The sequence below is a fragment of the Embiotoca jacksoni genome, unplaced genomic scaffold (genome assembly GCF_022577435.1).
Source record: "Embiotoca jacksoni isolate LCO1_2020_lvr unplaced genomic scaffold, fEmbJac1.0.p SCAF_18, whole genome shotgun sequence".
NCBI classification, from domain to species: domain Eukaryota; kingdom Metazoa; phylum Chordata; class Actinopteri; family Embiotocidae; genus Embiotoca; species Embiotoca jacksoni.
The window spans coordinates 10,953,811-10,976,549 of record NW_027185318.1 but is presented as its reverse complement, the minus strand read 5'-3'; the positions used below and the strand labels follow the sequence as shown (position 1 = coordinate 10,976,549).

The 22,739-nt window shown below is 43.4% G+C and overlaps 2 protein-coding genes across 2 annotated transcripts; both read right to left on the bottom strand.

Moving 5' to 3' along the window:
* Nucleotides 1-252: 252 nt before the first annotated feature.
* On the bottom strand, nt 253-16,775 carry asxl2 (ASXL transcriptional regulator 2). The gene is made up of 12 exons (XM_069152737.1): nt 15,856-16,775; nt 14,202-14,284; nt 12,835-12,943; nt 12,374-12,515; nt 10,724-10,842; nt 9,510-9,630; nt 9,130-9,189; nt 8,196-8,356; nt 7,797-7,893; nt 7,523-7,628; nt 6,119-6,902; nt 253-5,303 (listed from the first exon to the last, which is right to left on the bottom strand). Exons 1-12 carry the CDS (start codon nt 15,910-15,912, stop codon nt 3,504-3,506), a joined length of 3,639 nt encoding a protein of 1,212 aa, XP_069008838.1. The 5' UTR covers nt 15,913-16,775; the 3' UTR covers nt 253-3,503.
* LOC138200211 (kinesin-like protein KIF3B) lies at nt 16,768-22,702 on the bottom strand. The gene is made up of 8 exons (XM_069152738.1): nt 20,993-22,702; nt 20,786-20,887; nt 20,375-20,497; nt 20,004-20,122; nt 18,856-18,972; nt 18,136-18,250; nt 17,434-17,612; nt 16,768-17,012 (listed from the first exon to the last, which is right to left on the bottom strand). The coding sequence occupies exons 1-8, from the start codon at nt 22,388-22,390 to the stop codon at nt 16,862-16,864; spliced, it is 2,304 nt and encodes a 767-aa protein (XP_069008839.1). The 5' UTR covers nt 22,391-22,702; the 3' UTR covers nt 16,768-16,861.
* Between the last annotated feature and the right edge of the window lie 37 nt (nt 22,703-22,739).

Sequence of the window (22,739 nt, the reverse complement as noted above, 5' to 3'; positions counted from 1 at the left end):
ATGCAGCTTTGATTCGATTTAAAGGGGAACTTCCGCAATTCAGTATCGCACAACGCTTGGACACTCAAAAGAGACACAATTTTAAGAAAGAGTGGTCCAAAATGATGCAGCAGAAGACATCCTGACTTTTAGTGTCCGGGGAGGGCAGATGCCCAAAAAACTGGATCCCACATTTCGTAGAATGCATCACAACAGAATCAAAGGGGGGCTTTGCAAATTCTCTGTTGGCAAAAAATAAATAAATGAAGAGCCTCAGAATTAGATCTATTTAATGTAGAAAAGCAGAAATTTTCTCGGTGACGTAATGACCCTGTCAGGCCAATTAAGTTTAGGCACGAGGAGAGATGATTGTTGTGGGTACAAATATCAAATTAAGTCAATGAGAGGCAGAGTAGGGCAGTCTTTGCCATCATATAGGACAAAACAGCATAGAACAAACTGGGTTTCTGATATGGATCAGGAGGAGCGACAGTCACCATTGGTCGTATGCAGCGACTTCCTGTGGCCGTTTCAAATTAAAAGCCCTCAAGCGTTGCATAAACGGTCCTCTAGGTTTTGACCTTGGTTTGTTCAAACTGAGGAAGCCCTCAGCTCTGGAGCCACAGAAGGAATACAACTGTTTTCATACATACATACACATACATTTCTTTCTTCTTCTTTTTTTTAATCATTTATTCATAATAGTCTATAACTTTTGATAAAATACACTTTGTTTACAAGTGCTGATTACTATATTACATTCACCCGGAGTTTAAATGGAGACAAAATGACACAGATATATTAAACAAATTCACCTGGTGCCAAACGTGACATTTAACATTGCCCATGAACTCCACTCCCCACCCTCCAATCATGGTCAATTCTATATGAACTGCTCCTCTAAATGCACACAAACGGGTAACTTTAGTAAAAGTGGGGACTGCTGCCTGACTCATGGTACAGTCGTTATTAACAAAGATTTCAGCTGCCTTTAGGGTTGTGATTGAATATTTGTTTTGTTTTTTTTGCTATATTTCATTTTTTTGCAGTGCAAACAAGTCCCCAACTCTACGTGAGTAAATACAGCATTCTAACATCACATCCAACCAAATAAGACCTACAGATTTACGGGGGGGACAAATTAAATTTATGTTAACGAAATCAAACGCCGGTAAACCAGTCTTTAGTGAAATGTCAGTGCTAAACATGTGGAAACTCTTCCAGATTCTAGCCCTACCAAATTTCCACAAGAACAATAACCCCCAAATTGTATAACACACACATTTAAGAATGGACTTGGATTAAAAACGATGCTTTAAAAACACATCTTTTTGTTTTTATAAAGTAATGACACAAACGTCGAACAACTAAAAAAAGGATACACACATTAGGCAATATCCTCATTGAAAAATATAGACCAACGGATTCATTGAAAAGCCTGGGCCATACAGAATATCAGATACCTGGGCAATTTGAATCAAAAAGGTTATTCTGTATGGTCGCCTGTCCAGTCTAAAACAAAATTATAGGACAAAACGGACAGCCAATATATTATTATAGTAAACACCCTGTTGATTTGTCAAAAACAATTAGCAAATAGATCTTTTTATATTAAAATATATTAATTAAAATATATTACTTTGATTAACTAGTCAGACATTAAAAACAAACTTCTGATTATTTTTGTTTTCTTTAAGGTGACTTTGGCATATTACCTTGGAAATAATTGCTATAAAACAGGACTATTTTGCAACTCCAGGAGATTCAAAAAATAATATTGTTGATGCATCTTTTAGGTGTAACCAGCACGAACCCTCGAACAAGCTGTTGAGCGACACTTCACACCGGCCTTTTTTTTTTTACATTTTAATATGTGGTTAAATAAGCACTAATATTGTGTTGACGTGCTTCTAAAGGTTGGAACAACACGAATGTGCTGTGCGTCACACACACACACACACACACACACACACACACACACACACACACGATTAGGCGTTATATAAACATGGTATAGTATTAATTTTGGGCTTAACATACTTCAGATATTAATCTAAGGGATGACTCTTATTTCCCTGGGAAAAGGCAGCGTTAAAGTGAAGTGTTACACTCGCATATTGATCGGTGTCACATTGTACCGCCAAATAATTCACTTTTCTGCGATAAAGCATTTTAGCATATTTTACTGTTACTTCTCCATTTTCTTTCCACAGTAAAAGTCATTTTGTATGAAACGGCCGGATATGCTAAAGCGAGGTGTGCTGCACGATTAAAATAACATAGATTTCTACATCTAGGCAAATACTATAAATGAGTAAATATGTACACTGAAAAAAAAAAAAAAAAATTGTCTTCATTTTCTCCCCTTTGTCTTGAGTGTTTTTTTTGTTTTTTTTACTGTTTGCCACCACTGATCTATCTATACAGACATACGAGCCTAAGAAACCCCACGTCGAGGGAGAGTATATCTACAAAACCAGCCTTTTTGGGGGAGAAAATGTGGGTTTACGCAGTAGGAAGTGACTTAAGACCTTCAACTGAAATGGAAAGACTCTCGTCAGAAATATATATATTTAGGCATTATATGTTGAAATGATTCTTCTTTTCCCTATGCTTGAATGCAAGTTCTGTACACAGTTACTACCTTTATAACCAGGTGGGTTTTTCCAAGTGCTTCGCCGTGTAACGGTTAGTCAAAAAAACAATGATGCGATGTGCAATCGTCACGAGTTGATTTCTTATAAAGTATCACTCAAAAATCATTTTTATATTTTCTTACTAAAACTATACACATTTTTTTCTTCTTCTTCTAGTTCTTAAATCTGTGTGTTCAGTAACAAATGTACACTTTTATATAAAATAGTTACTGTAAGCTGCACTTCCCTGCCACGTGTGCATAAATGCCAAATAGGAGGTACTCTACAACCGATGATTATCATTAGCGCCCTTTTTTTTTGTTTTGTTTTTTTTGCCTTTAAACCACAACTGATTAGGCCCAGTAATGAAAAAGTGTCAGTCTAAAACACAACAACAGTCATTATGTTCTACAAAAATAGCAACATTCATTTTCCCTCTTTTTTTTTTTTTTTAAAAACTACACACATACACATTATATATATATATATATATATATATATTCATATATATTTATATATATTTAAAAAAATATATCACACTAATCTAGCTGAGTGCAAACGGTGCCAGATTTGAGATTCCTCAGGACTCTGACGGACTACTAGTTAGATTGAAAATGGATTGGCGTTTTTCTACTACACAATTGCACAAAACAACGTCTCTTAGATGTCGGTGGGAAAAACAACAACAACAAGACCGTCCAGTGTAAATTGTTGCCTTTCCAACAGATGCTGGCTGTTTTTGTTGTTGTTGTTGTTGTTGTTGTGTGGCGCAAGATTAATATGCTTCACCCCGTCCTGTATTGATTGTGACTGACCTGCTCCGGGCCCTGCGCCTCAACAGCGCACAAATCGAAACCACGCTACTGTGTAGTTATTATTCATTTCGTATCATCGTACCACCAGACACGAGACGCACAGTTTTGAGGGGCCGATGCAGTCGTCGTGGCAGAAGGCGCCGCACCCTTTGCACATGATCATCGCCTTGAGTCGGCAGTAGCATTTAGACTGGACGTCCTCCATGTTGGAGCCCTCCATGAACGACTGCTCGGGCGACACCTCGCCCTGGGCGCCGTGGTCTAAGGAGTGGCCGGCGGGGATGGTGGTGACGGTCACGGAGAAGGACATGACGCTCCCGTGGACGCCGCCGCCGTCCGCCTCCGAGGAGGAGGCGGGGGACGAGGAAGAGCCGGCGCCCGCGGCGCCGCGGCTCAGGGTGCGAGGTACGGACATGCTGATGGTGCCGCCGTAGCACGACGCCACCGCGGGCTCCTGATTATCGAGTGTTTTCTGGGTTTGAAAGGCGGTCGGCCGCTGGTGACGGGGGTCCGCGTGGCCGAGATATGGCTCGGAGTTTCCTTGATTGCTATTGCAGAGTTCGAGGTGCCGTCGGTGTGACTGGCAAAAAGCGCTGGCGTCTTTGGCCGCTGCGCTGGCGCCGTTGTTCTCGCCACCGGCCGCCGTATCCTCCGATCCAGGCTCAGTCTTTACGCAATGCTGAAAGCTCCCCGCTGCGTCAGACGTGGTCATCGGGTACCCGTGCTGCTCCGTTTTCACCCCGGAAACGGACGAGAAAACCTTCCTGGACGGCTCTTTGTCTTTTGCCGCCTCCTCTCCTTCCGCGCTTTCCCTTTTTAGAGCGGACACGGACGTGTTTGGGATGACGGACAGGTGCAGTCTCTTGCTCTCCGGCCCTCTTCCGTACGTGGACACGTTGAGCAGGTAATGTCCGGTCATGGCCGGCCGGGGAATCCTCTTTCGACCCAAAAAGCCCACCGAAATCCTGGACAGGTCCTGACGCTCCTCTGCGTGCAGGAGTTGATGATGCCCTTTGTACTGAGGCACCTGCGGCCCCATCCCGCCGTAAGGCTGGCTCTGCTGGACTTTCCTCTGCATCAGAGCCTGAAGGATCTGCTCCTGAGTCTCCTTGTCGGGAAGTTCCCGGTGATGCTTCGCGTATTCTGAGAAAACTCCAGCTCGTCCTGCCGCGTTGAACTGCGTCGACGTCTGCTTGTCAGCCCTTTGCTCGGCAGGATGCGACGTCTTCCCTTTACTGCCCGACGGCAAGTTGGCCATCTTCACCTCCACCTTGGGCAGCGGTTTCGGGAGGATCTGCTCCAGTGGAACCTCTTTGCCCTGCAGGAGCTGAGTGACCAGCGGGTTGTTCGCGGGGATGCAGGAGCTGGTTCTGGTCAACGATCCGGCAGCTGATGGGACCTCCTGTTCCTTCGTAGCGCGCGCAGGCGCAGCTTGTGCGGATGCGTTTGAAGCCTTGTGGATGCTCTGGGATCCTGCCGCCCCGGCAGAATGACCTTCGTGTTTGCCGTCCGTTTTGCTTGGGTAAGGCGTTTGAGAGTCCACTGGGCCGGGAGAAGGCGCCTGGCTGCTGTTACTGCTGGTGGTTGGTAACCTGGCCGGCGCCTGTGGGGACGTCGGGCTGGGGATGGGCGACGGTAGTGTCCGCTCACCGCTGCCTCCCCCGGGTCCTGGGCCCGGCACCGCCCCCTTCGATGCGGACGACACCGCGCCGGCCGCTGCTCGCTGCGCTCGGGCACGCTGCGCTTTGGCTTTGATGTCAGCCAGAGTGCGAGCCCTGCTGCGGCCCGGGCTGCTGACCGGGGCGGGGAGGGGAGTCCTCGGTGAGACTTGGTTAGGCGACACAGGCACGGGAAGAATTCGCGACACTGGGATCTGAAAAGTGAAAATAATTTGATGATTAAAATGTATTTCTAAATATGCTTATATGTGCTTATTGTCGCCTCCTCAAAGCAACAAAAACCCAATGGTAGTAAGTTCAGGGATTCACGAAGGAAGCAAAGACTCTTTAGAACCAAGCGCCAACCAACGGTGACATCACCCGTTGGTTTGCGAACGGCCGTTATGGAGCCTCAAGTTCAGATTTTGGCCGACGCCATCTTGCTAGCTCAAAGCGGATTGGAGCCAGAAGTGACCGTATTTGGACGAGTTGGGAGGAAGCGATCTGATTGGTAACCAGCAGCCCACCGATAGCCATGACCTGACTGCACCACAGGCCTGTCAATCAAAAAGACCCACCCCCAAAATCACAGCGTTTTGAAGCTTATTTTCTAATTAATGAGGGGATTATTTTCAGGTGGACCGTCAGAAAACTAATAAGAAAGAGTGACTTTCGCTAACAAAACTGAAAAAAGAAGAAAAGATTTATTGTAAATGTAAGTTTGTTTTGGAGCCAACCTCTAGTGGCACTCGGTGGTATTGCAGCTTAAGGCACTTCAAGCCTAATTTTTCAGACCCGGAAGCTACGTTCGCTTTTATATACAGTCAATGTTTAGAACACATTAAACATGGATTTAAATACAGGCTCAGTATGTAGATTACGCTGCTGAAAGGGGTTTGACAAACTTCTACGGAAAATTTAAATGATTTTTGACCCATTTTTCCCATGATTGTCAGTTTTGTCCTCTGCAAAGAAAAAAAGCTAAAAACTTGTCAGACCCACTCAGAAGATTTCACAGATGTAGTCCTACCTTGAGTGGCGGGACCCTCTGATTTGTTGCTGGAGTTGGGGTGGCAGGGCTAGATGTGGATGATGCCGAAGGAGACACAGAGGACACCGAAGACACCGAGGAAACCGAGGACATGCGGGGTCTTTTCTCTGGCGTTAGTTCACCGTCTGTCTCACTCAGAGATTTCCTTTTCAGAGGCTCTGAGGGGCCACTGGGCTCAGAGATGACCTCTTCGCTCTCCACAGCGGGCTTAACCACAGACACGGGCTCATCCTCTTTGAACTCTGAACTCGCCTTTGGTGGAGGATCTGTCGTCACAGGCGACTGAGGGAGTTCAGCTCTCTCCTCCTTCTCGTCCTCTCCGTCCTCCTTATCGGGCAGAGTACATGCTGCACCCCTTTTAGTCTGTCTCTCGACCTCTGCTGTTCTCACTGCAGGTGTGGGCTGCGCTGCTGCGCTCAACTTACGATCCTCAGCATACTGCGAGCGCCGTGTCTTCATGGGCTCTGTGGTGGACTGTTTTTGGGCGGCCACTGCCTTCGGAGGCTCCTGTGACGATTTCTGTGTTGGCTTCGCGTCTCTAGCAGCAGCAGCAGCAGCAGCAGCAACAGCAGTAGCAGCAACAGCAGTAGCAGCAACAGCGGCGGCAGCAGCATCAATCTGGCTGCCGTCCTTGGTGCACTTGGTTTCCTCCGATGCTCGAGCGACAGGCCCCGTCTGATGAGGAGGGGACTGGGGCCTGGCAGACGCCTGATTCAGATCGGCCTTTGTCAGCTCTTTGGATTCCTCGTAGCTCAGCCCCGAGCTGCACAGAGAGGAAGGAGAGGAGGGCAGGAAGACAGACAAAAAAATAAATCCAACACTCCAGTGCTTTCTTTCCTAAGAGGAATATCATTTAATAAAACACTAAGCTTTTAAAGGATCTGTTAAGCATGGAGGGCTACGGGTGTGACAATGACTCACATTCCAAAAAACATTTGTTATATAAATCACAAGTAAAAAAATATCATGGTGCAGTGCTTTTACTTGGATTCCCAACATTTGTAATAATTTGGACATGCTGAGGGGAAGTTGTGTATTTTTTTAAAAGAATAAAACTAGATGTTAATTCTTATGAAACGAGACTGAGATGAGGTCGTATTTGGAGTCTCATTAAACTCTAAATAATACATAATAATAAAATATGACTGTGTTTAATAACAATGTATTTCTAAAATTTGACTTTTTAAGAACTAAAATTCCTGGAAAAAAAACCTAGCATTGCCATTTACTGTTTGTAAATATAGGTATTGGGGTTGTAATTTGAAAGGAACTTTGTTTTCACATTTGGAAAAAATGAAAAAAAAGAAAAATCCAAAATAACTAACACTGGAGGATAGTGAATCGCTAAATCAACAAAATTATTTATCATATAATAAAACCTACTTTTCTCCATAATAGTTTTCGAAGAAAGCTTCCTTCCAGAGCTCAACTTTCTTTTCCTTCTCAATTTCCTGCCGCATTCGGAGCTGCAGCTCAGGAGTGAATTCCCCTTTGAAGGAAAAGGACATAGAATTGACAAAAATGGGGAAAAAAAAAAAAAAAAAAAAAAAATTCCACTACACTTATTCTGTACATTCACTCTGAACCTCGGTGATATAATCTTATTTTTAATGTGAAAAGAATGCTGTTATTATCAATTGGAGGATATTGAACTGACCCTCGGCCAGTCGCTCCTTCCAAGACTGTGCTGCTGATGTGAAGAACTCATTGTTTAAGGCGGAGCCAGTGACCTTCAGAAGGCCGTCCAAGCAGGCCTGAGGAGAGGAGGCACAATGTTACGACTAAATATCAGTACAATCGCCATCACCGCATCGGTACATCGACTTCTGCTTCGCATTCTGTACATGATGTTGAGTTGGACATCTGGAATGAGTGAACACGCATTTACAGAGATTTTATGCATTCTTTAAGACCGCTAAACTATTTTATGATACAGTTGACTATATTAAATGATGAGTGACAAAAAAAAAAAAAAAAAACCACATGCAGCAGTTTACACGCTCTCGATTTAGTGATTTAAAATGTAATACAAATTATGAAATGATTTTTGAGCCACCTGGCGGTCGACTTCAGGCAGAAGTTTGAGCAGCTTCTGTTGGCAATCTGGAGGCAGGACGGAGAAGGTGTGCTTGTTGATGATCGCTCGCAGGTTGGTGTTAACCAAAATAGAGTCTGGTGTCTCCACATCTATTTTACACTTGGTACGCTTTATCTGTCCTGCAAAACAAAACAGAAAATACATGTAAACCAAGAAACAGCTAATGATTTTTCAACTGACATCTGAAGTAATTTACTTTCACGTTTGGTCGGGTAGTTTGTTTTACATCTTAATAATATATTTTTCTGCTAATGTAGGATCATTTTCCCTTTTGAAAAGACATGTAGAAATAATAATGCAGTTATTTATATCTAGATACAAGAAAGCAGGCACAAAATATACATATTTGCACCCACTTGTCAGAAAAGTCTATTAATAAATTCTCTTGCTGTCAATAAATCTCATGAAAAGATAAAAAACCAGGGATGCCTTAATCAAACCCCAATCCCACTGGTTCCTATTGAAGACATAAATATTGAAATAGGGTAAGAAATATTACATTTTATTTCTTAAGAAGGCTGAAATATTCTGGTAAACAGGTAGGTTCTGTAGTTTTAAGAAAATGTTACTCAAATAGGAGTAAATAGTACATTTGTTTGGGACTATTTTCAGCTGCGGATGAATGCATTTGTGTTGAGATAATGAATATTGATGGTATATTTTTGAGTCGTTTATGTTGGATTGATTCAGAGTAAACTAAGGTGAGTTTTTAATCGTTTTTGGACCCCAATGGAGGTGTATGGGAAAGACGAATGTGCTGCACTTGGCTTTCGATCGGCTCTCTTCTGTTGTCAGTCTTTTTCTGGGGAACATCACCAAACTTATTCTTAAACGACTTCCAAACCACTAAATTAAATTAGTTGAATTAAATTAAAGCAGCTGTCTGCCTTACCTGCACTGAGGCGACCGGACCTCTGGGAAACCTTCCTGGTTACGACCGGGTGGCATAAGTCTGTTTGGACAGAGGCAGAGGAGCTGAAGGAAAAAAGCTCAAAGAAACTAGAGGACAGAAATCTGAGTGCTTCAGTTTCCACAGGAATGCTGCCAATTAGATGAGTCACGTTTGGTAGGTGACGATGATACAATGCCTTTTGTCGTCTAGTTATGAAAACCCATAACAATAGGACAATAAACCCAGGAATTGTATCGATATCAGTCCTTTATCTAAAAAACTGTGTGTAACATTGTACTATGAGCACTAGAAATACATCTAAAAAGATACCCAGCATGCAACCTCTAATATTATTTGACAATGTAAAAGTTGCCACCTACCAGTTTTTGCTGTGATGTTATCTGCCATGTCTTTGATGGTCTTCAGAAGCAGTCTCGGGCTGGAGGCAGTTGGCATTCCTCCCTGTCTGCGCTGGTTTCTCTGCTGCTGCTGCTTCAAGGCCTGAAAACAAGCAAAATAAGGAAGGAACACACAGCCAGCGGTATATGAGAAACAGAGAGCGTGAATGTGTGTAACCCTCTTGTTTTCCCTGCAACTGCTCCCCCGGGGCCACTTGCCTGGTTAAATAACAGCTAAATAACAGCACAGCAATGAAACATAGGTTGCATAACACCAGCATAAATCATCTCTCCTTGTAAATCTGTTTTGAAGTCAGATCACCTCAGAAAACTCACTGTCAACAGATTAAAAAAACAGCGATGCAGTGATATCAGGTTTAAAACATATATGAAATCACAGAAAGTAAATACACGATAGGTCTTTCTAGTGCTGATATTTCAGCCAAATCACCATCTCCATGTGTTACCTACGCCCAATAATTGAATACAAATCGGTCTTACGGAGCGGAAAAATCCACGCCAGCACAGATGGTGTGAATTACAATCTGTGCAAAGCAAATTAAATCTAATTAAATGGAAGACAAAAGGCATAAAAGCGAGCTAATAGGAAAATGTTGAATAGGTGGATTATGAGAACATTAATACTGCAAAACCAGCTATAGGCCTTTTTCCCCCCCTGACGCCTCATTGTTTTAAAAGAATCAGCACAAGATGTGAGACTGGGAATAGAAGGACAAAAAGAGCCTGCTGAAACACCACCACGGGATATGAACAGTAACAAGTTGACTGAAACCATGTCAAGTAGGAAAGTCTGGATAAAAGTAGTGATATCTACAGAAAAGTATGACTAAGCATAAGTAAATATGTCACACATTACACCCAACAGGCCGGCCTTAGCTGTTGAGGAACAGTTAACCAAGATCAGTCATATTTTTCGTTTTAAGAGTAGATGTTTACTTAAAAAAAGAACTACAGAACTACATTAACGTTACTATATTTAACATGGATTTATTTGTGCGTCGCAGAGTGAAGTGCCAGAGATTTCTAAGGGATAATTTGACTATGAGGGTGTGGCAGGAACTCATGTTACATTTCAGATGAGCACTTGGACAAACGGTGATTTATTAACTCGACTAACTGACCACTGACCACATGTTTAAAAAAAAAAAAAGAAATAGAGAACTTGTTTCCGGTACCTGTTTCAAAGCTTTCTTGCTGTGTTTCTGCGAGGGAGAAATGAGCTTACTGGTGGGGACAGAAGGCGACGAGCACCGAGGCTGCGGAGACGACGGCTGGGACTGCAGCTTGGAGGGAACTGTGCACAAAAGCGCAACACAAATGTTACAAAATACATTTCCTGAGGACAGTGTGGAGACTTTATCGCATCATGCTATTGTTTTGACGAAACTGAAACCAAGACCGTGCACAAAGAAGCGGATTACATTACCTTACGGAAATATCATATTACTAAAAATGGGCCGAACGTCTCAGGAGGATTTCTGTTCCAAACAAACTCTTCTCTCTCTCTTTGCTGTCTGTTTATGAAATAACACCCTTTTCCCCATACCATAGCACTTCCACTTGTTTATTTTTCCACTGCAACTTCATTTGCATTTGACTTTGCAGTTCTTTGCATTGATTAGTTCAAAATAAAAAACAACATCCTCACAGCCCTCCTACTCAGCTGTAAACCAAGGTTATTTGCTCAGCAGCTTCTAACTTGTGCATAATGAGGAAGTGGTCACAGGTCACACTGAAAAAAATACAGCTTCCTGTTTTAACAGTCACTTAAAGTATTCGAGTGGCAGTGAGAAATAATGAGTCAGTGAGAGCGCAACCTGAGGAAAACAAAATAATTGGCACTTGACAAAAAGCTAATTCTCTGAAGTTTGCCCTGCAATCAGGCACAATCAGGTGTTCAACTCGCAACAGAGCGATCGTTCCACCCCACAGATACACAAAAGAGAAAAAAATAAAATATAAGCTGTGATACGGGATCGTTACGTGTGAAGCCTGCAGCGTCTCCGCAGACGATAGCGGGAAGACAGTATGGACGACGCGTGCTTGCTTCAAGATAAAAACCCACCTTTTGCTATCATCATGTTTGGTGCTGAGACGATGTAGTTTATGTTTATGGGGAAGCCACTTCCCCTGAGCTTCCCTTCTACTACTACTACAACTGCGACTTCCTGCTTTTCCGCAACAGCTTTTGACAACAGCTTAAGAGGGGCGTCAACTCTTGTAGACATTACAGAGCTATGCAACCAATCATTGAGAACTGCATTGAGAAAGAAGCCCTAACTCTTAAATTTACCAGAGCTTGAAAAATGAAGGTCCTCCCGGAGGCAGTAAGAACACATTTTAATATTTCATTGAGTGCAAAGGTTTGACATTAAATTAATGGTGACAAGTTTCAACTGTAATGAATGAATTAAAATAACTTAGTTTTAAAAATCTGCCCTAAATGTGAGCTAAACATATAATCGCGTGATTGTGAATGTTGATAAGCTTTTTCACTGCAGACCTTTTAACTTGTCACAGCAGGGGAAGTACAGGTGGCTTTAATTATTAAGTGTCCCAATAAAAACAGTATGATATGACCGTTAACTAGCGTGCACAAAAGCAGCACCTCCCCCAAATGGGAAGCAGCCATCATTAATCCACCTGTGCTTTCGCTGCCGTAACAAGTCGAAAATATCTGCCGTGCGTTGGTGAAATAGGACAAAACAATCGCGCGTGGAGAAACGTTATCAGCGGTCTGTGAATCCCTCTAAAAAGAAGTGACTTCAAAGTTATGTAGTGATGCACAAACTATTATTAATGAACCTGTGTGCAGTGTACGATACCTCTTCGCATCCACCTCCCTCTCCTGCCCTCTTGAGTGATGGCGCTGCTGTTATTTTCTGTGCTGTGCGAGTCAGAAAGCTCATCGCTGCTCTCCTCCGAGTCCTCCTCCGACAGCTCCTTCACCACATCCGAGATGTCGTTCTACACGACAAACAGAGCACATGCCGTATATTGTTTTTATGCAGCGGATAGAGAGTGGCGATAAATGAGAGGAACCAACTCCCTGTGGGGTCCACAATCACATCGCACCAGTAGATTTCACACACAGCTTGCATAATTCTTCAAGAAAAGCATGTTTTTGTTTCATTATCCTGTCAAGAACTCTATTATTAATATCTGTCTATTTCCCCGTTTCGAAATACCAAGAGAGTTGTGATTAAAAAAAGAAATTCAGATTTAGGACATTCACCGTTTCTTGGTTGTACATGGCCGAGTAATGAAAGGTTTGCGTTCCACTCACCTTTAACGTGTAGACTCCCATTCTTCCTGGGACTTTGTAGAAGATCCCCTCCTCGCCGCGAGAGTTTGTGTGCAGCATCGCATTCAGACATGCCAGCGGCGAAGTTCCACTGGATCACGAGAGAAAAACGCAAGTTACAAATCTGCTCCCCAATAAATCAAGACACCCAAGGCACAAGGGGGGAGGGGGGAGGGACGCAAGAAGTGTGAAGGCTGGTCTCGGTATCTGGAGAGGAACTGCTATCATGCATCAGGAGGACACGTGAGAGCTCGGGTCAGATTCACATCAGTGTGGCTGGGAGAAGATCTGCTCTGCGTTTCATGAGGAATCAGTTGCATAAATTTGATCCAAAGCTTATCGAATCTAATCATTGTAGGAGACTGACATTCTCAGATGAAACTGGTGTGACATAAAAAAAAAATGTCTGTTGCATAAAAATCCACACTAGTTCAGTCAAATTTCCATTCAGCCATGCAAGAACATTGGGTGTACATATTGAACCATTCTATTATTTTTTTTTTGGGTCAACTTGCATTTGTGCGACAACAAAATATTAACAATAATAGTCAGTGAGTTGAAGAAAAATCCAACATATTTCACTATTTTGTACATTAGACTTGTAGGGCGTATAGCTAGTCATAGTTTATCCCGATATCTTGCGTAATTAACCTAAAGTGCCATTAAATTCTTTGGATGAAATGTGTTCGGGTGTACGTCTCTCTCTGTATCCATTACCTCTACCTGCTTGTACTCCATCATAACGATCATAATCATATCACAGCTAATACAGAAAGACAGACAACCATTCACACTCACATTCGCATCTACGGCCAATTCAAGTTCACCCATCAACCTGACACACACGTCTCCGGACTGTCGAACCGAGAATCCTCTTTCTGTGTGTCAGTGCAAACCACTGCACCCTGATCCCTCCCACTCATCTACAATTTTTTTTTTTTAGTATTGGAACACACGAGGAAAACAAAACGATTTTTATGCAACAGGTGGCCGTAGAAATGTCAAACTATGAAGATGAGTCTAACACTGCGGGTTTTTTTTTTTTTTTATGCAACTGAGCCTAGGACATGTTATTGTTAATAACATGCAAAAGGTAAATCCAAACAAAATGGCATTGCAGTGAGTTTGTTAAAGTACGGGTCGGAGGGGCTTGCTTTTTTCTTTTTTTCTTACCTTCTGGATGAGAACAGTGACAATGGAACAAAAAGAAATGAAACAATTATTAATTGAGTAAAATAACGACGACTACGTGAACAAGAAGAGCACACGACGTGAGCAGTTGAAAAACTGAGGCAGAAGACTGTTGTGCTGCCTGGCTTGTAAAGCTATAATGACTGCCATATGTTTACCTTATTTCCTTAAGCCGTTCCCGTTGGATCACCTGCAAGATCTCTTTGTGGCTCATGGGCGTGTTCGGGTACTTCTCCAAAACCTACAAAAGATCAAATTCAGCAGTTAAGTTCCAAAAAGGAGAAACGTTTTCACAAATATCGCGCAGTCAGGAGGCCACTTCAGCAACACGGGCTGACTTTCTGACAAATTTCCACAAAAGGGTCAGTTCCCTTGATTGTTTCGATGCAACATATGATGTTTAAAATAATCAAGACCACAAACGTGTCACCAAACCTTTTTGACAATTAGATTTAGATATTGCACGATTGTGGTCGACTCTCTGGACCAAATGCACATCTGGAATCATGCTGAAAATAAATGACAAGGTTGGTTCACGACCGAATTGAACTTTCCCACGTTGGGTTGCCGCACTTGTAAAGGAAGCACATCCACATGTTGTGACAGGAACAAACCATCTGGTCTGATCTGTTATTGAACAGCAAAACATGTCAACAAAAGCATCTCAAGCTACTGTGTCATTTCCATAATCTACAAAAAACCCTAACCCTCTGGTGTTGACATGACACCATTTTGCTCCGACCTTGTGCGTTTGTTTGTTGGAAAAAAAAAAATCCCCGAATTACTTTTGCTGGTTTGTTTGAGCGCTGCAGTGCAACACAACTTCAAAACTAACGTCAAAGCATTTTACTACCTGTGCAGGTAACCAGCTACCATGTATGTGCAAACTGTTCATGTAAATAGTTTAGTGGACCAATGCGTCACTGGCCAGCACGCACGCACAAAACACACACATACACACACACACACATACAAACACAAGCAAAAAAAAAAACCCAAAAAAACCAAACCCCGATGCTTTAATTTGGAAATTGTTACTTGGGAAGTTTTGGTATTTTGCACTCATTAGCATGCTAAGCTACGCAGCTAGCTCGAATGCTAGCCGTGCTGCACTGTGGCCAAACGTCGGCACGCTGTCGACCGACTCCGGAGTTCAAACCACGGAGAGGGGGATTCATTCATGACCGCGATCGGACGTTTCGCTGCGTTTTTACTTGCAACTGATCGCAAACAAACTTGTTGACGGACTGAGTTTGTGTTAGCAGGGGGAGGGTGGTGGTGGTGGTGGTGGGGGGAGGCTAGCTAGTGCTAACCCCCCCCCCCCCCTCCTCCTCCTCTTCCTCCCGAGGTGATGACTTCATTACTTCCAATACTTTACAGGACTTCAAATCATTGTGTCAGCGGCTGTCCGCGTAAAAACACGCGCAGCGTGGGGTTGTTGTTTTTTTTTTTTTTTTTTGGAGACGTGTTCGGGTGTGCGCGCGGCTGACATTCATTTGTGTGTGTGTGTGTGTGTGTGTGTGTGTGTGTGTGCTGCATGTACTGGTGCCAGTAGTGACAACATGAAGGCGAGCTACACGGCTAATGACAGCGGTCCTCCCCAGAACCGTCTAAACCCGTCAAAACACAGGCCTCGCTCGGTTTGCACGCAACGTTTCGTCTTCGCCGGCAGGTCGTGAACTCGTAAACACCCAAGTCTCGTACCAAGAGGAGAAGCGTTCAGGGGAAAACAGCCACAACAAACGGCAGTAAAAAAAAAAAAAAAAAAAAAAAACAACAACCCCAACAACCAAACAAAAACACCAAGAATACCGTTTTAGCGGCTTCCGCCCACGTCCTCCCTTTCTTTTTCCTCTGTCTCTCCCGCATGTCGTGGACGTCCTGTTTGCGGAGTAGTGTTGAATTTTTGTCTGCTCCAGTTGAAATGTTGCTTTAGTTTACCGCGCAAGATCCACTCCGTCTGCCATGTTGGACTTACTGTAAAGAGTCATGTGACCCCCCCGAAGGAGACGTCATCTTACTGTATGTAGCGGTCAGCCCTCAAGTTTCCCCACATGCGTTTCTATAGCGGTCATCCGCAATTGCGACCAGGATCGCGGCGACGACTGCTGGCGAGGCTGCTCTTGGGAGAACACAGCAGGCAGTGTAAGATTATTTCAGTCTGTTTATTATTATTTTGTGTGTGTGTGTGTGTGTGTACAAGCAAATGGGCTTTTGCACAATTTCACAACTATGAAAAAAATAAGGCAGCTAATCAAAGAGAGCACTGCAAGCTTTCTTCACATTTTTTTTTTTTTTGGCTCACAATTACATTGGCAAAAGGCTGAAGCAACAATTCATCAAGCATACAGGCTAATCCCCCCCTCTCCCTCCTCACCATCACCATTCAATATTTTTTGGCAAAGACATGATACATTTTGAAGTAGCCTATTTAAGTGTTTACGTGTTGCTATTGGCGGAAAAAAAAAAACTTAAAATAAAGGCCCGGAAATGTAGAATAAGTTTAATATACGTGAAACCTAGATGTTTTGGCCGTAGGTAGGAGAGAGTAAGCCTAGAAAAACAGGAGGGGAAAAAGTCAACCATCCCCAAATCAAACAGGGCATGATCACTTTAAAGAGTTCAACCACATTCATGGGACTGAATTTCAAATAAATGAAGGATGTTTGTCTTTTCATGTTAAGTGTTGCTTTTCAAAACGGGGATTCCCCCCCCCCCCCCCCCCCCCCTCCCATCCTGATGTCCCATGGCTAAACTGGAGTCCCTTGTGCCACATTGAACTAAGGCCAGCCCTACAGAGCAGGTGTATTGACGCAAATCAGGGGCTCGTCTGAACCGGATCTCCCGGTGGAAGATAGGTGGCAGAGGATGGTCTTCGTCTCGGATAGGAAGAGAAGCTCTGAGTTCCAGATGTCAGGTTGGTCGATGATGAGGATGATGGGACAGATGCTGCTTGTGGTGCCTGATACCTGCAGGCCAAAAAATATATATATATTATTTACACTGTCCCATATCACAGAATGACTAAACATATCTATGTGATTTAATGAGTAAGGAAAAAAGGACTTTGGTATTTTGGGGAAAATAGGTTAACAGAAACGTATATGTGGTTTGAGTTAAAGAGAAACATGCAAAAACACATGTATAGTGATTTAAAACAGACTTTTGGCATTGTGATACAAAAAGGAAAAAAAACAGCGCTGCAGTCACCGACACCACTGATGCATACTTATAAATGTTTTTCAAAAACTACAATTGCGTGGATGAGAAAATACAATTCAAAACTATTCTTCGTATACCTTCAGTTAAGCTCAGACTTAGGTAATGCTCAGTAAAGGCTGAATTTACCACACTATGTAAAACACATATCTTTTTCTGCTGTTCTCTTACCAGGACTGTGATTTCCTGACTCGTGATGATGCAGCGCTCCTCTCTCTGATGGGAACATTCACCAGAAGGTCCTGCATCAGCCGGGGAGAAAAGGCTCTCTCCAGGTGAGCGCCGTTAAGGTTCAAGGTGAACATGGTTGGTGGAGACATGTCTAACTCCAGCAGCATGATATTCTCAGCCTGCGGGGGAAAGATGGCAGTAAAGCTGGAGTCATAAAAGCATAATCACATCCATTTTCATGTTTTTGGTCCCAAAAAAAAAGTCTCCTTTTTTCTGAGCTGATTATTTGCATGCTGTTAACTTGCTGCACTTGTTTCACGTTAAAAACCTTCTGTCATTTCAGGTTAACGGTATCTTAACATGTCTTGATGTGGATAAAGCGTGGAAAAGTGGGAAAGTTGTTCATTTCTTAAAAGAGAAACTCAGAGCCACACAGAGGTGAGGGCAGCACGACCACATTGCTGTAAATCATCCTGTATCTAGTAGAGCAGATTGTAATCTTTGCTATTTTCTGCGTTGTGACCTTCACTAGCTAAAGATGCAACAGTTAAATCTGTGAATAGTTTCCATGGCGACGAACATCTTCACATTCCTCCGTTAAAGAAGGCGGCTGTGAACATGGCGATGCAAATAAGATCTCTAATTCACCCGTTTTTCGCTGCCGTTCCTGCCAACTGGCCTCGCGAAAGTCCGAGCACTGACCTGGTATCTACACTGGGCCCCGGTAGCCGTGGCAACAGCCATCTGTGCATATTGGCTGATTGGCCTCTTGTATCCCACAGCGGAGAGTGGCCTTCTCCTGACCTGAGTGGATGTGCTGGGAAGAAGACATGGGAGAGGATGATTTAGTCAGATTCTGTTAAATACCCTTATCGTGGGCGTTTTAATTGATATAGAAACCTCTGGAACATCTTGTGCCCCAGATGTGGTCTGCTGATCGACTCACACCAGAATAATCGCTCTTCTTCACTTTTACTCAGGCTGACAACTTTCTCAGCAAAAGAAAAATACAAAGGAGGCTGAGCTGTCTGCTCTTCTTTGCTTATGAAGATATCAAGTTCATATGAAGCGCAATACATATATTTATCTATAGCCTGTAAAGTTCGAGTCTCAGAGTTCCCGTGTGTAAGATTGGTTACTTTGGTGACTCCCAGTGGTAGCGTAGAAAACACTGAGAAAACACTGGAAACATATGGTATTAGTGTTGTTTTAAAAATGCCAAGATCTCACACAAATTTGATCAATTCAACATCTAATCTAAATCTATACTTTTGTTAGTGATGTCATACACTTCCTCCGAATGCTGTTTCAGTGTTGGATTTCACCCAGTAATTTGCTTGTATCCTTCATACAAGTGTGGATTTTCTTCCTTTAATGTGCCACTAACAGTAATTTATGTCAATGTGCGATTGATCCACTGACCTCTCTGACGGCAGGACTGGCTGGAGCCTCCACTGATCCTCCTCGCTGTCAAAGTGCAGCCGGTTCATAATCTTATTCTTTTCCTCAGGAGGTATAAAGTTCTCAATCAACATATATCTGCAACATGCAACACAAATGTGATTCAGTGGAGGTCATCCAAAGCATTTCATCAATAACGCAAGAAAAAGAATGGAAAAAAAAAATATCTACAGAATTATACACATATATTTTTACACATTTTATTAATATTTAAGATCTAAACATTTAAAAAAGTGATATTTTCTACTCTAACATTATCTCATCACGAATACTTCTGTGCTCAGCAGACAGATTTGAAAGGTTTATATGTTCTTAATACAAATATATACTATGTCACAATGCAATTCATATTATATTTAATACAAACAAGCAGGCTTGAAGTATTTGCACTACATCTGACCAGTTGCATCATGTGGCCAAGTGTTGTGTGTGCCTCAACGGGATTCTTTACATTTTAATTTGTGGTATATGAAGCACTCACCATAAATCACTAATGTAATAAAGAATGCAGAAATGTATTTAGCTATTTTAGTAAATTTGTGAGAAGAAGCAAGTGGGAAAAATAAATATCTGTTCAAAACACATGCAAGACGCCTTTGTAGTTTATTAGTTGGTTTATTGGCTTCTCTAATATTTTTTAAATTTGCACTGAGTGCACTTTAGATATATTAGATATTTATTTCGGTTAGATTTTGATAGTATTTTTTTTTCTAGTTCAATTTGGTTAGTTATTTAAGTTTTTGGTTAACTAGTGTTGTATTTTGTGCGGTTCAGTTTTGTAAATTGTGTAACAGTATGGGTACCTGAGGTTATTTAGGTAGGTAGGCAGGTGTAGGACCAGCATGCACTTGGGTAGGGATATGGTTTTTTTTGTTTAAAAAAAAAAAATGTTTTCAACAGAGAATGAGCTGCAACAGGAAACATGATTCCTTTGCTGTTCTGTTTGCTTCGCTTGTTTGGGATACATAAGTCTGATTTCGTATGTACAGTGGATTCTATTGCCGTGTGTGAACTACATCCCCCATGGTGCATCAGTGGCCCCCTTTTGACTTAAGACAAACAGCCAAATGCAGCAGACAATAAAAAAAAATGATCTGTGTACTACTAACTTGTACTTGAGCTCTCTGGTGAGTTCGTGCTGTGTCTGTTCCAGCTCCTGTCTGGTTGTGACGTGTTCATCGATGATGTCTCTCATCTCTCCCTTCAGCAGCTGTAGTTTGGCGTACAACTGGGCACGACGCACGGAACAAATGCACGTTTCATTCATTGTTGGACTACAAAATGTTAACGTGAGAACAGCACTGATGATCTAAATCGAAATATGACGGCGTAACTGAAAATGAAGTCAGCAGAAAAAGAAAAAAAAAGAAGAAGAAGAAAGCAGTCGATCCAGAAGGAACCAGGTCAAATATGATTATATGTTAACTGATTGCTTTAGCGGTAGCGGCGCCGGGACCCATTACTGGGTGAGTCATCTTACCCTCTTCAGCTTCTTTGTCTTGTGTTCCACCTCCTGCTGCAGGGAAGAGAACGTCTCCTTCATTTCCACGGCCTCCTCATCCTGCAGCATCATCTGCTGCTGGATCTCTCGCTCTCGTCTTATCTGAAACGTAAACAACACGTCCTCAACAGTTAAAAGTCACTTTCAAAACGTCTTTCAGGGAAAGTTCTTTGCGTGGTCAAGTTTTAACCCGCATTTGTGGATGCAGGGATGAGTCTGAGTTTACAGACGCTGGTTTTCAGAAGTGTTCCTGAGCCCGTGCAGTGATTTCCACTACAGAATCCCACATTTATTTCAACATGAGCAGAAAAGTAACACAAAAGCAGGTTTTAACAGTAGCCGTGTTGCAAAAAAAAAAAAATAATTCCAGTTTTTTTTTATATTAATCACCTGCTCGGCAATTTCTTGCCTCTTCAGCTCCAGCATCTTTTGTTGCTCATTGGTGTGATCAATTATAGTCTTTCCCCCGACGAGCAGTTTGCTCTCCATCGCCTGTGAACAAAGAAACATAATAAATTATTTATGCAAATTTCTTTTGTTCCAGCTGAGTCTCAGTAATCAGACCCTGTGTGGATTATATCTTCATTAACACAGTACCTTATATTTCTCAATGATCTTCTCCACTGCATCCTGATCCCACTGCATATCCTCCACGCTTTTCCTGTTCTCATTCAGGTGCTTCAACTTCTCACCACCTGGCTGGAACGTCAGAGCCTCCGGGACGCCACCTCCGTCCTTCATGTACTGTTTCACATCTTGTTCCTCCTCAACGGTCTTCCACACATCTGCGTCCCTCTCTCTGAGGAGGTCCTCCTCCATACCAGCCATGCTTCGACTCAGTCTTTTGCTGTTCCTCCTCCTGCGCCTCTCCTTTGCGAGCATCCCTCGCTCCTCCAGCTGAGCTTTCAGGCGTGCGATCTCCCCCTGGAACTCCCTCAGCAGGGCATCTTTGGGGTCCTCGTTGATCCGAGGTTTGTTCTTTATGTTCTTGGCCCTGCTGGCGTACCTCAGCGTGGCAAGGGATTCGTCGAAGTTCTTGTGCGAGGGCCCCACCGTTGCTATCATGACGGTCTTTGCGTTGCCTCCCAGAGAGTCCTGGAGCAGGCGGGTGAGTTTGGAGTCTCTGTACGGGACGTGGGTGCTCTTCCCGTCCACCAGAGCCGAGATGACGTTCCCCAGCGCCGACAGGGACAGGTTGATTTTGGCGGCCTCCTTCAGACGCTTCCCCTTGGCGCCCGTCTTGCTCTGGCGCTCGCTGCCGGCCAGGTCGACCATGTTCAGCTTCCCAACTCGGATGTGGTCCTCGCCGTCCGGCCCGACCTCACTGCACTCCACAGTGATGACAAAGATCGCGTGAGAACGAGAGCTGCGTTCGTTCATGTTGGTAAAGCCCACAGAACGGGACTGGTTGCCAATGTTCATCACATGTTCAATCTCCGTGGCGTTTTTAGTCACCACGGAGGACAGGTCTTTCACATAAACACCAAAATCTGGACTTTCTTTAAGTTCCAGTTTCCTGTTGTTGTCTTTGCACAGAAGATCTCTGACTTCCTCCTGGTAGATCTCCAGGTAGGATGACCTCACCAGGTACTTCTGATTCTGAGTTCTGGATATTTGCGTGAAAATGTGCTCAAACGAGTTCGGTATCACCCCTCTCCTCTCCGGGTCGTTTGACACCCCTTGCATGGTGTGTGTTTTACCTGTGCCGGTCTGTCCGTAGGCGAATATGGTCCCGTTGAAGCCGTGGAGCACGGACTCCACCAGAGGTCTCACCGCGTCCTCGTAGATGTCCCTTTGTTTTGAAGTCCAGCCGTACACGGAATCAAAGGTGAACACTTTCAGCGGCTCATCAGGTGGTGCCTTCGGGTTCCGGATGGTGATCTGCCCCAGTTTGTCATCGAGCACCAAAATGTTTTCACACGTCTCCTCTCTCCTGCCTAATGGCCGGCAACGGACCACCACCCTGATCGCCTCGCAGTTTTTGCTTTTAGACATTTTGTTGCGGTTGGTTAAACTACCCTCAGCGCGTTAAAAAAAAAAAAAAGAAAAAAAAAAAAAAAACCATCTCGGGGCGGTGTCCACAGTTTTCTCCTCTCCCGTGCAGGTGCGACAGCTTCAATTTCATGTGGTGGAAGAAGCAGGAGCAAAAGACAGACACGCCTCATGTGAGCCGCCAATTTGCCTTCTTCATCCCGATGACCGCAGCGTCTCCTCCGCCCTGAGCATCTTTTCAGAGAGGAAGCGATGTCACAAGATATTAAAGGATGCTGATCAGGGTAAAAAAAAAAAAAAAAAAACAGCCCGACCCAGCCCACACAGCGTCCCCCGCGGTACACACCCTGCT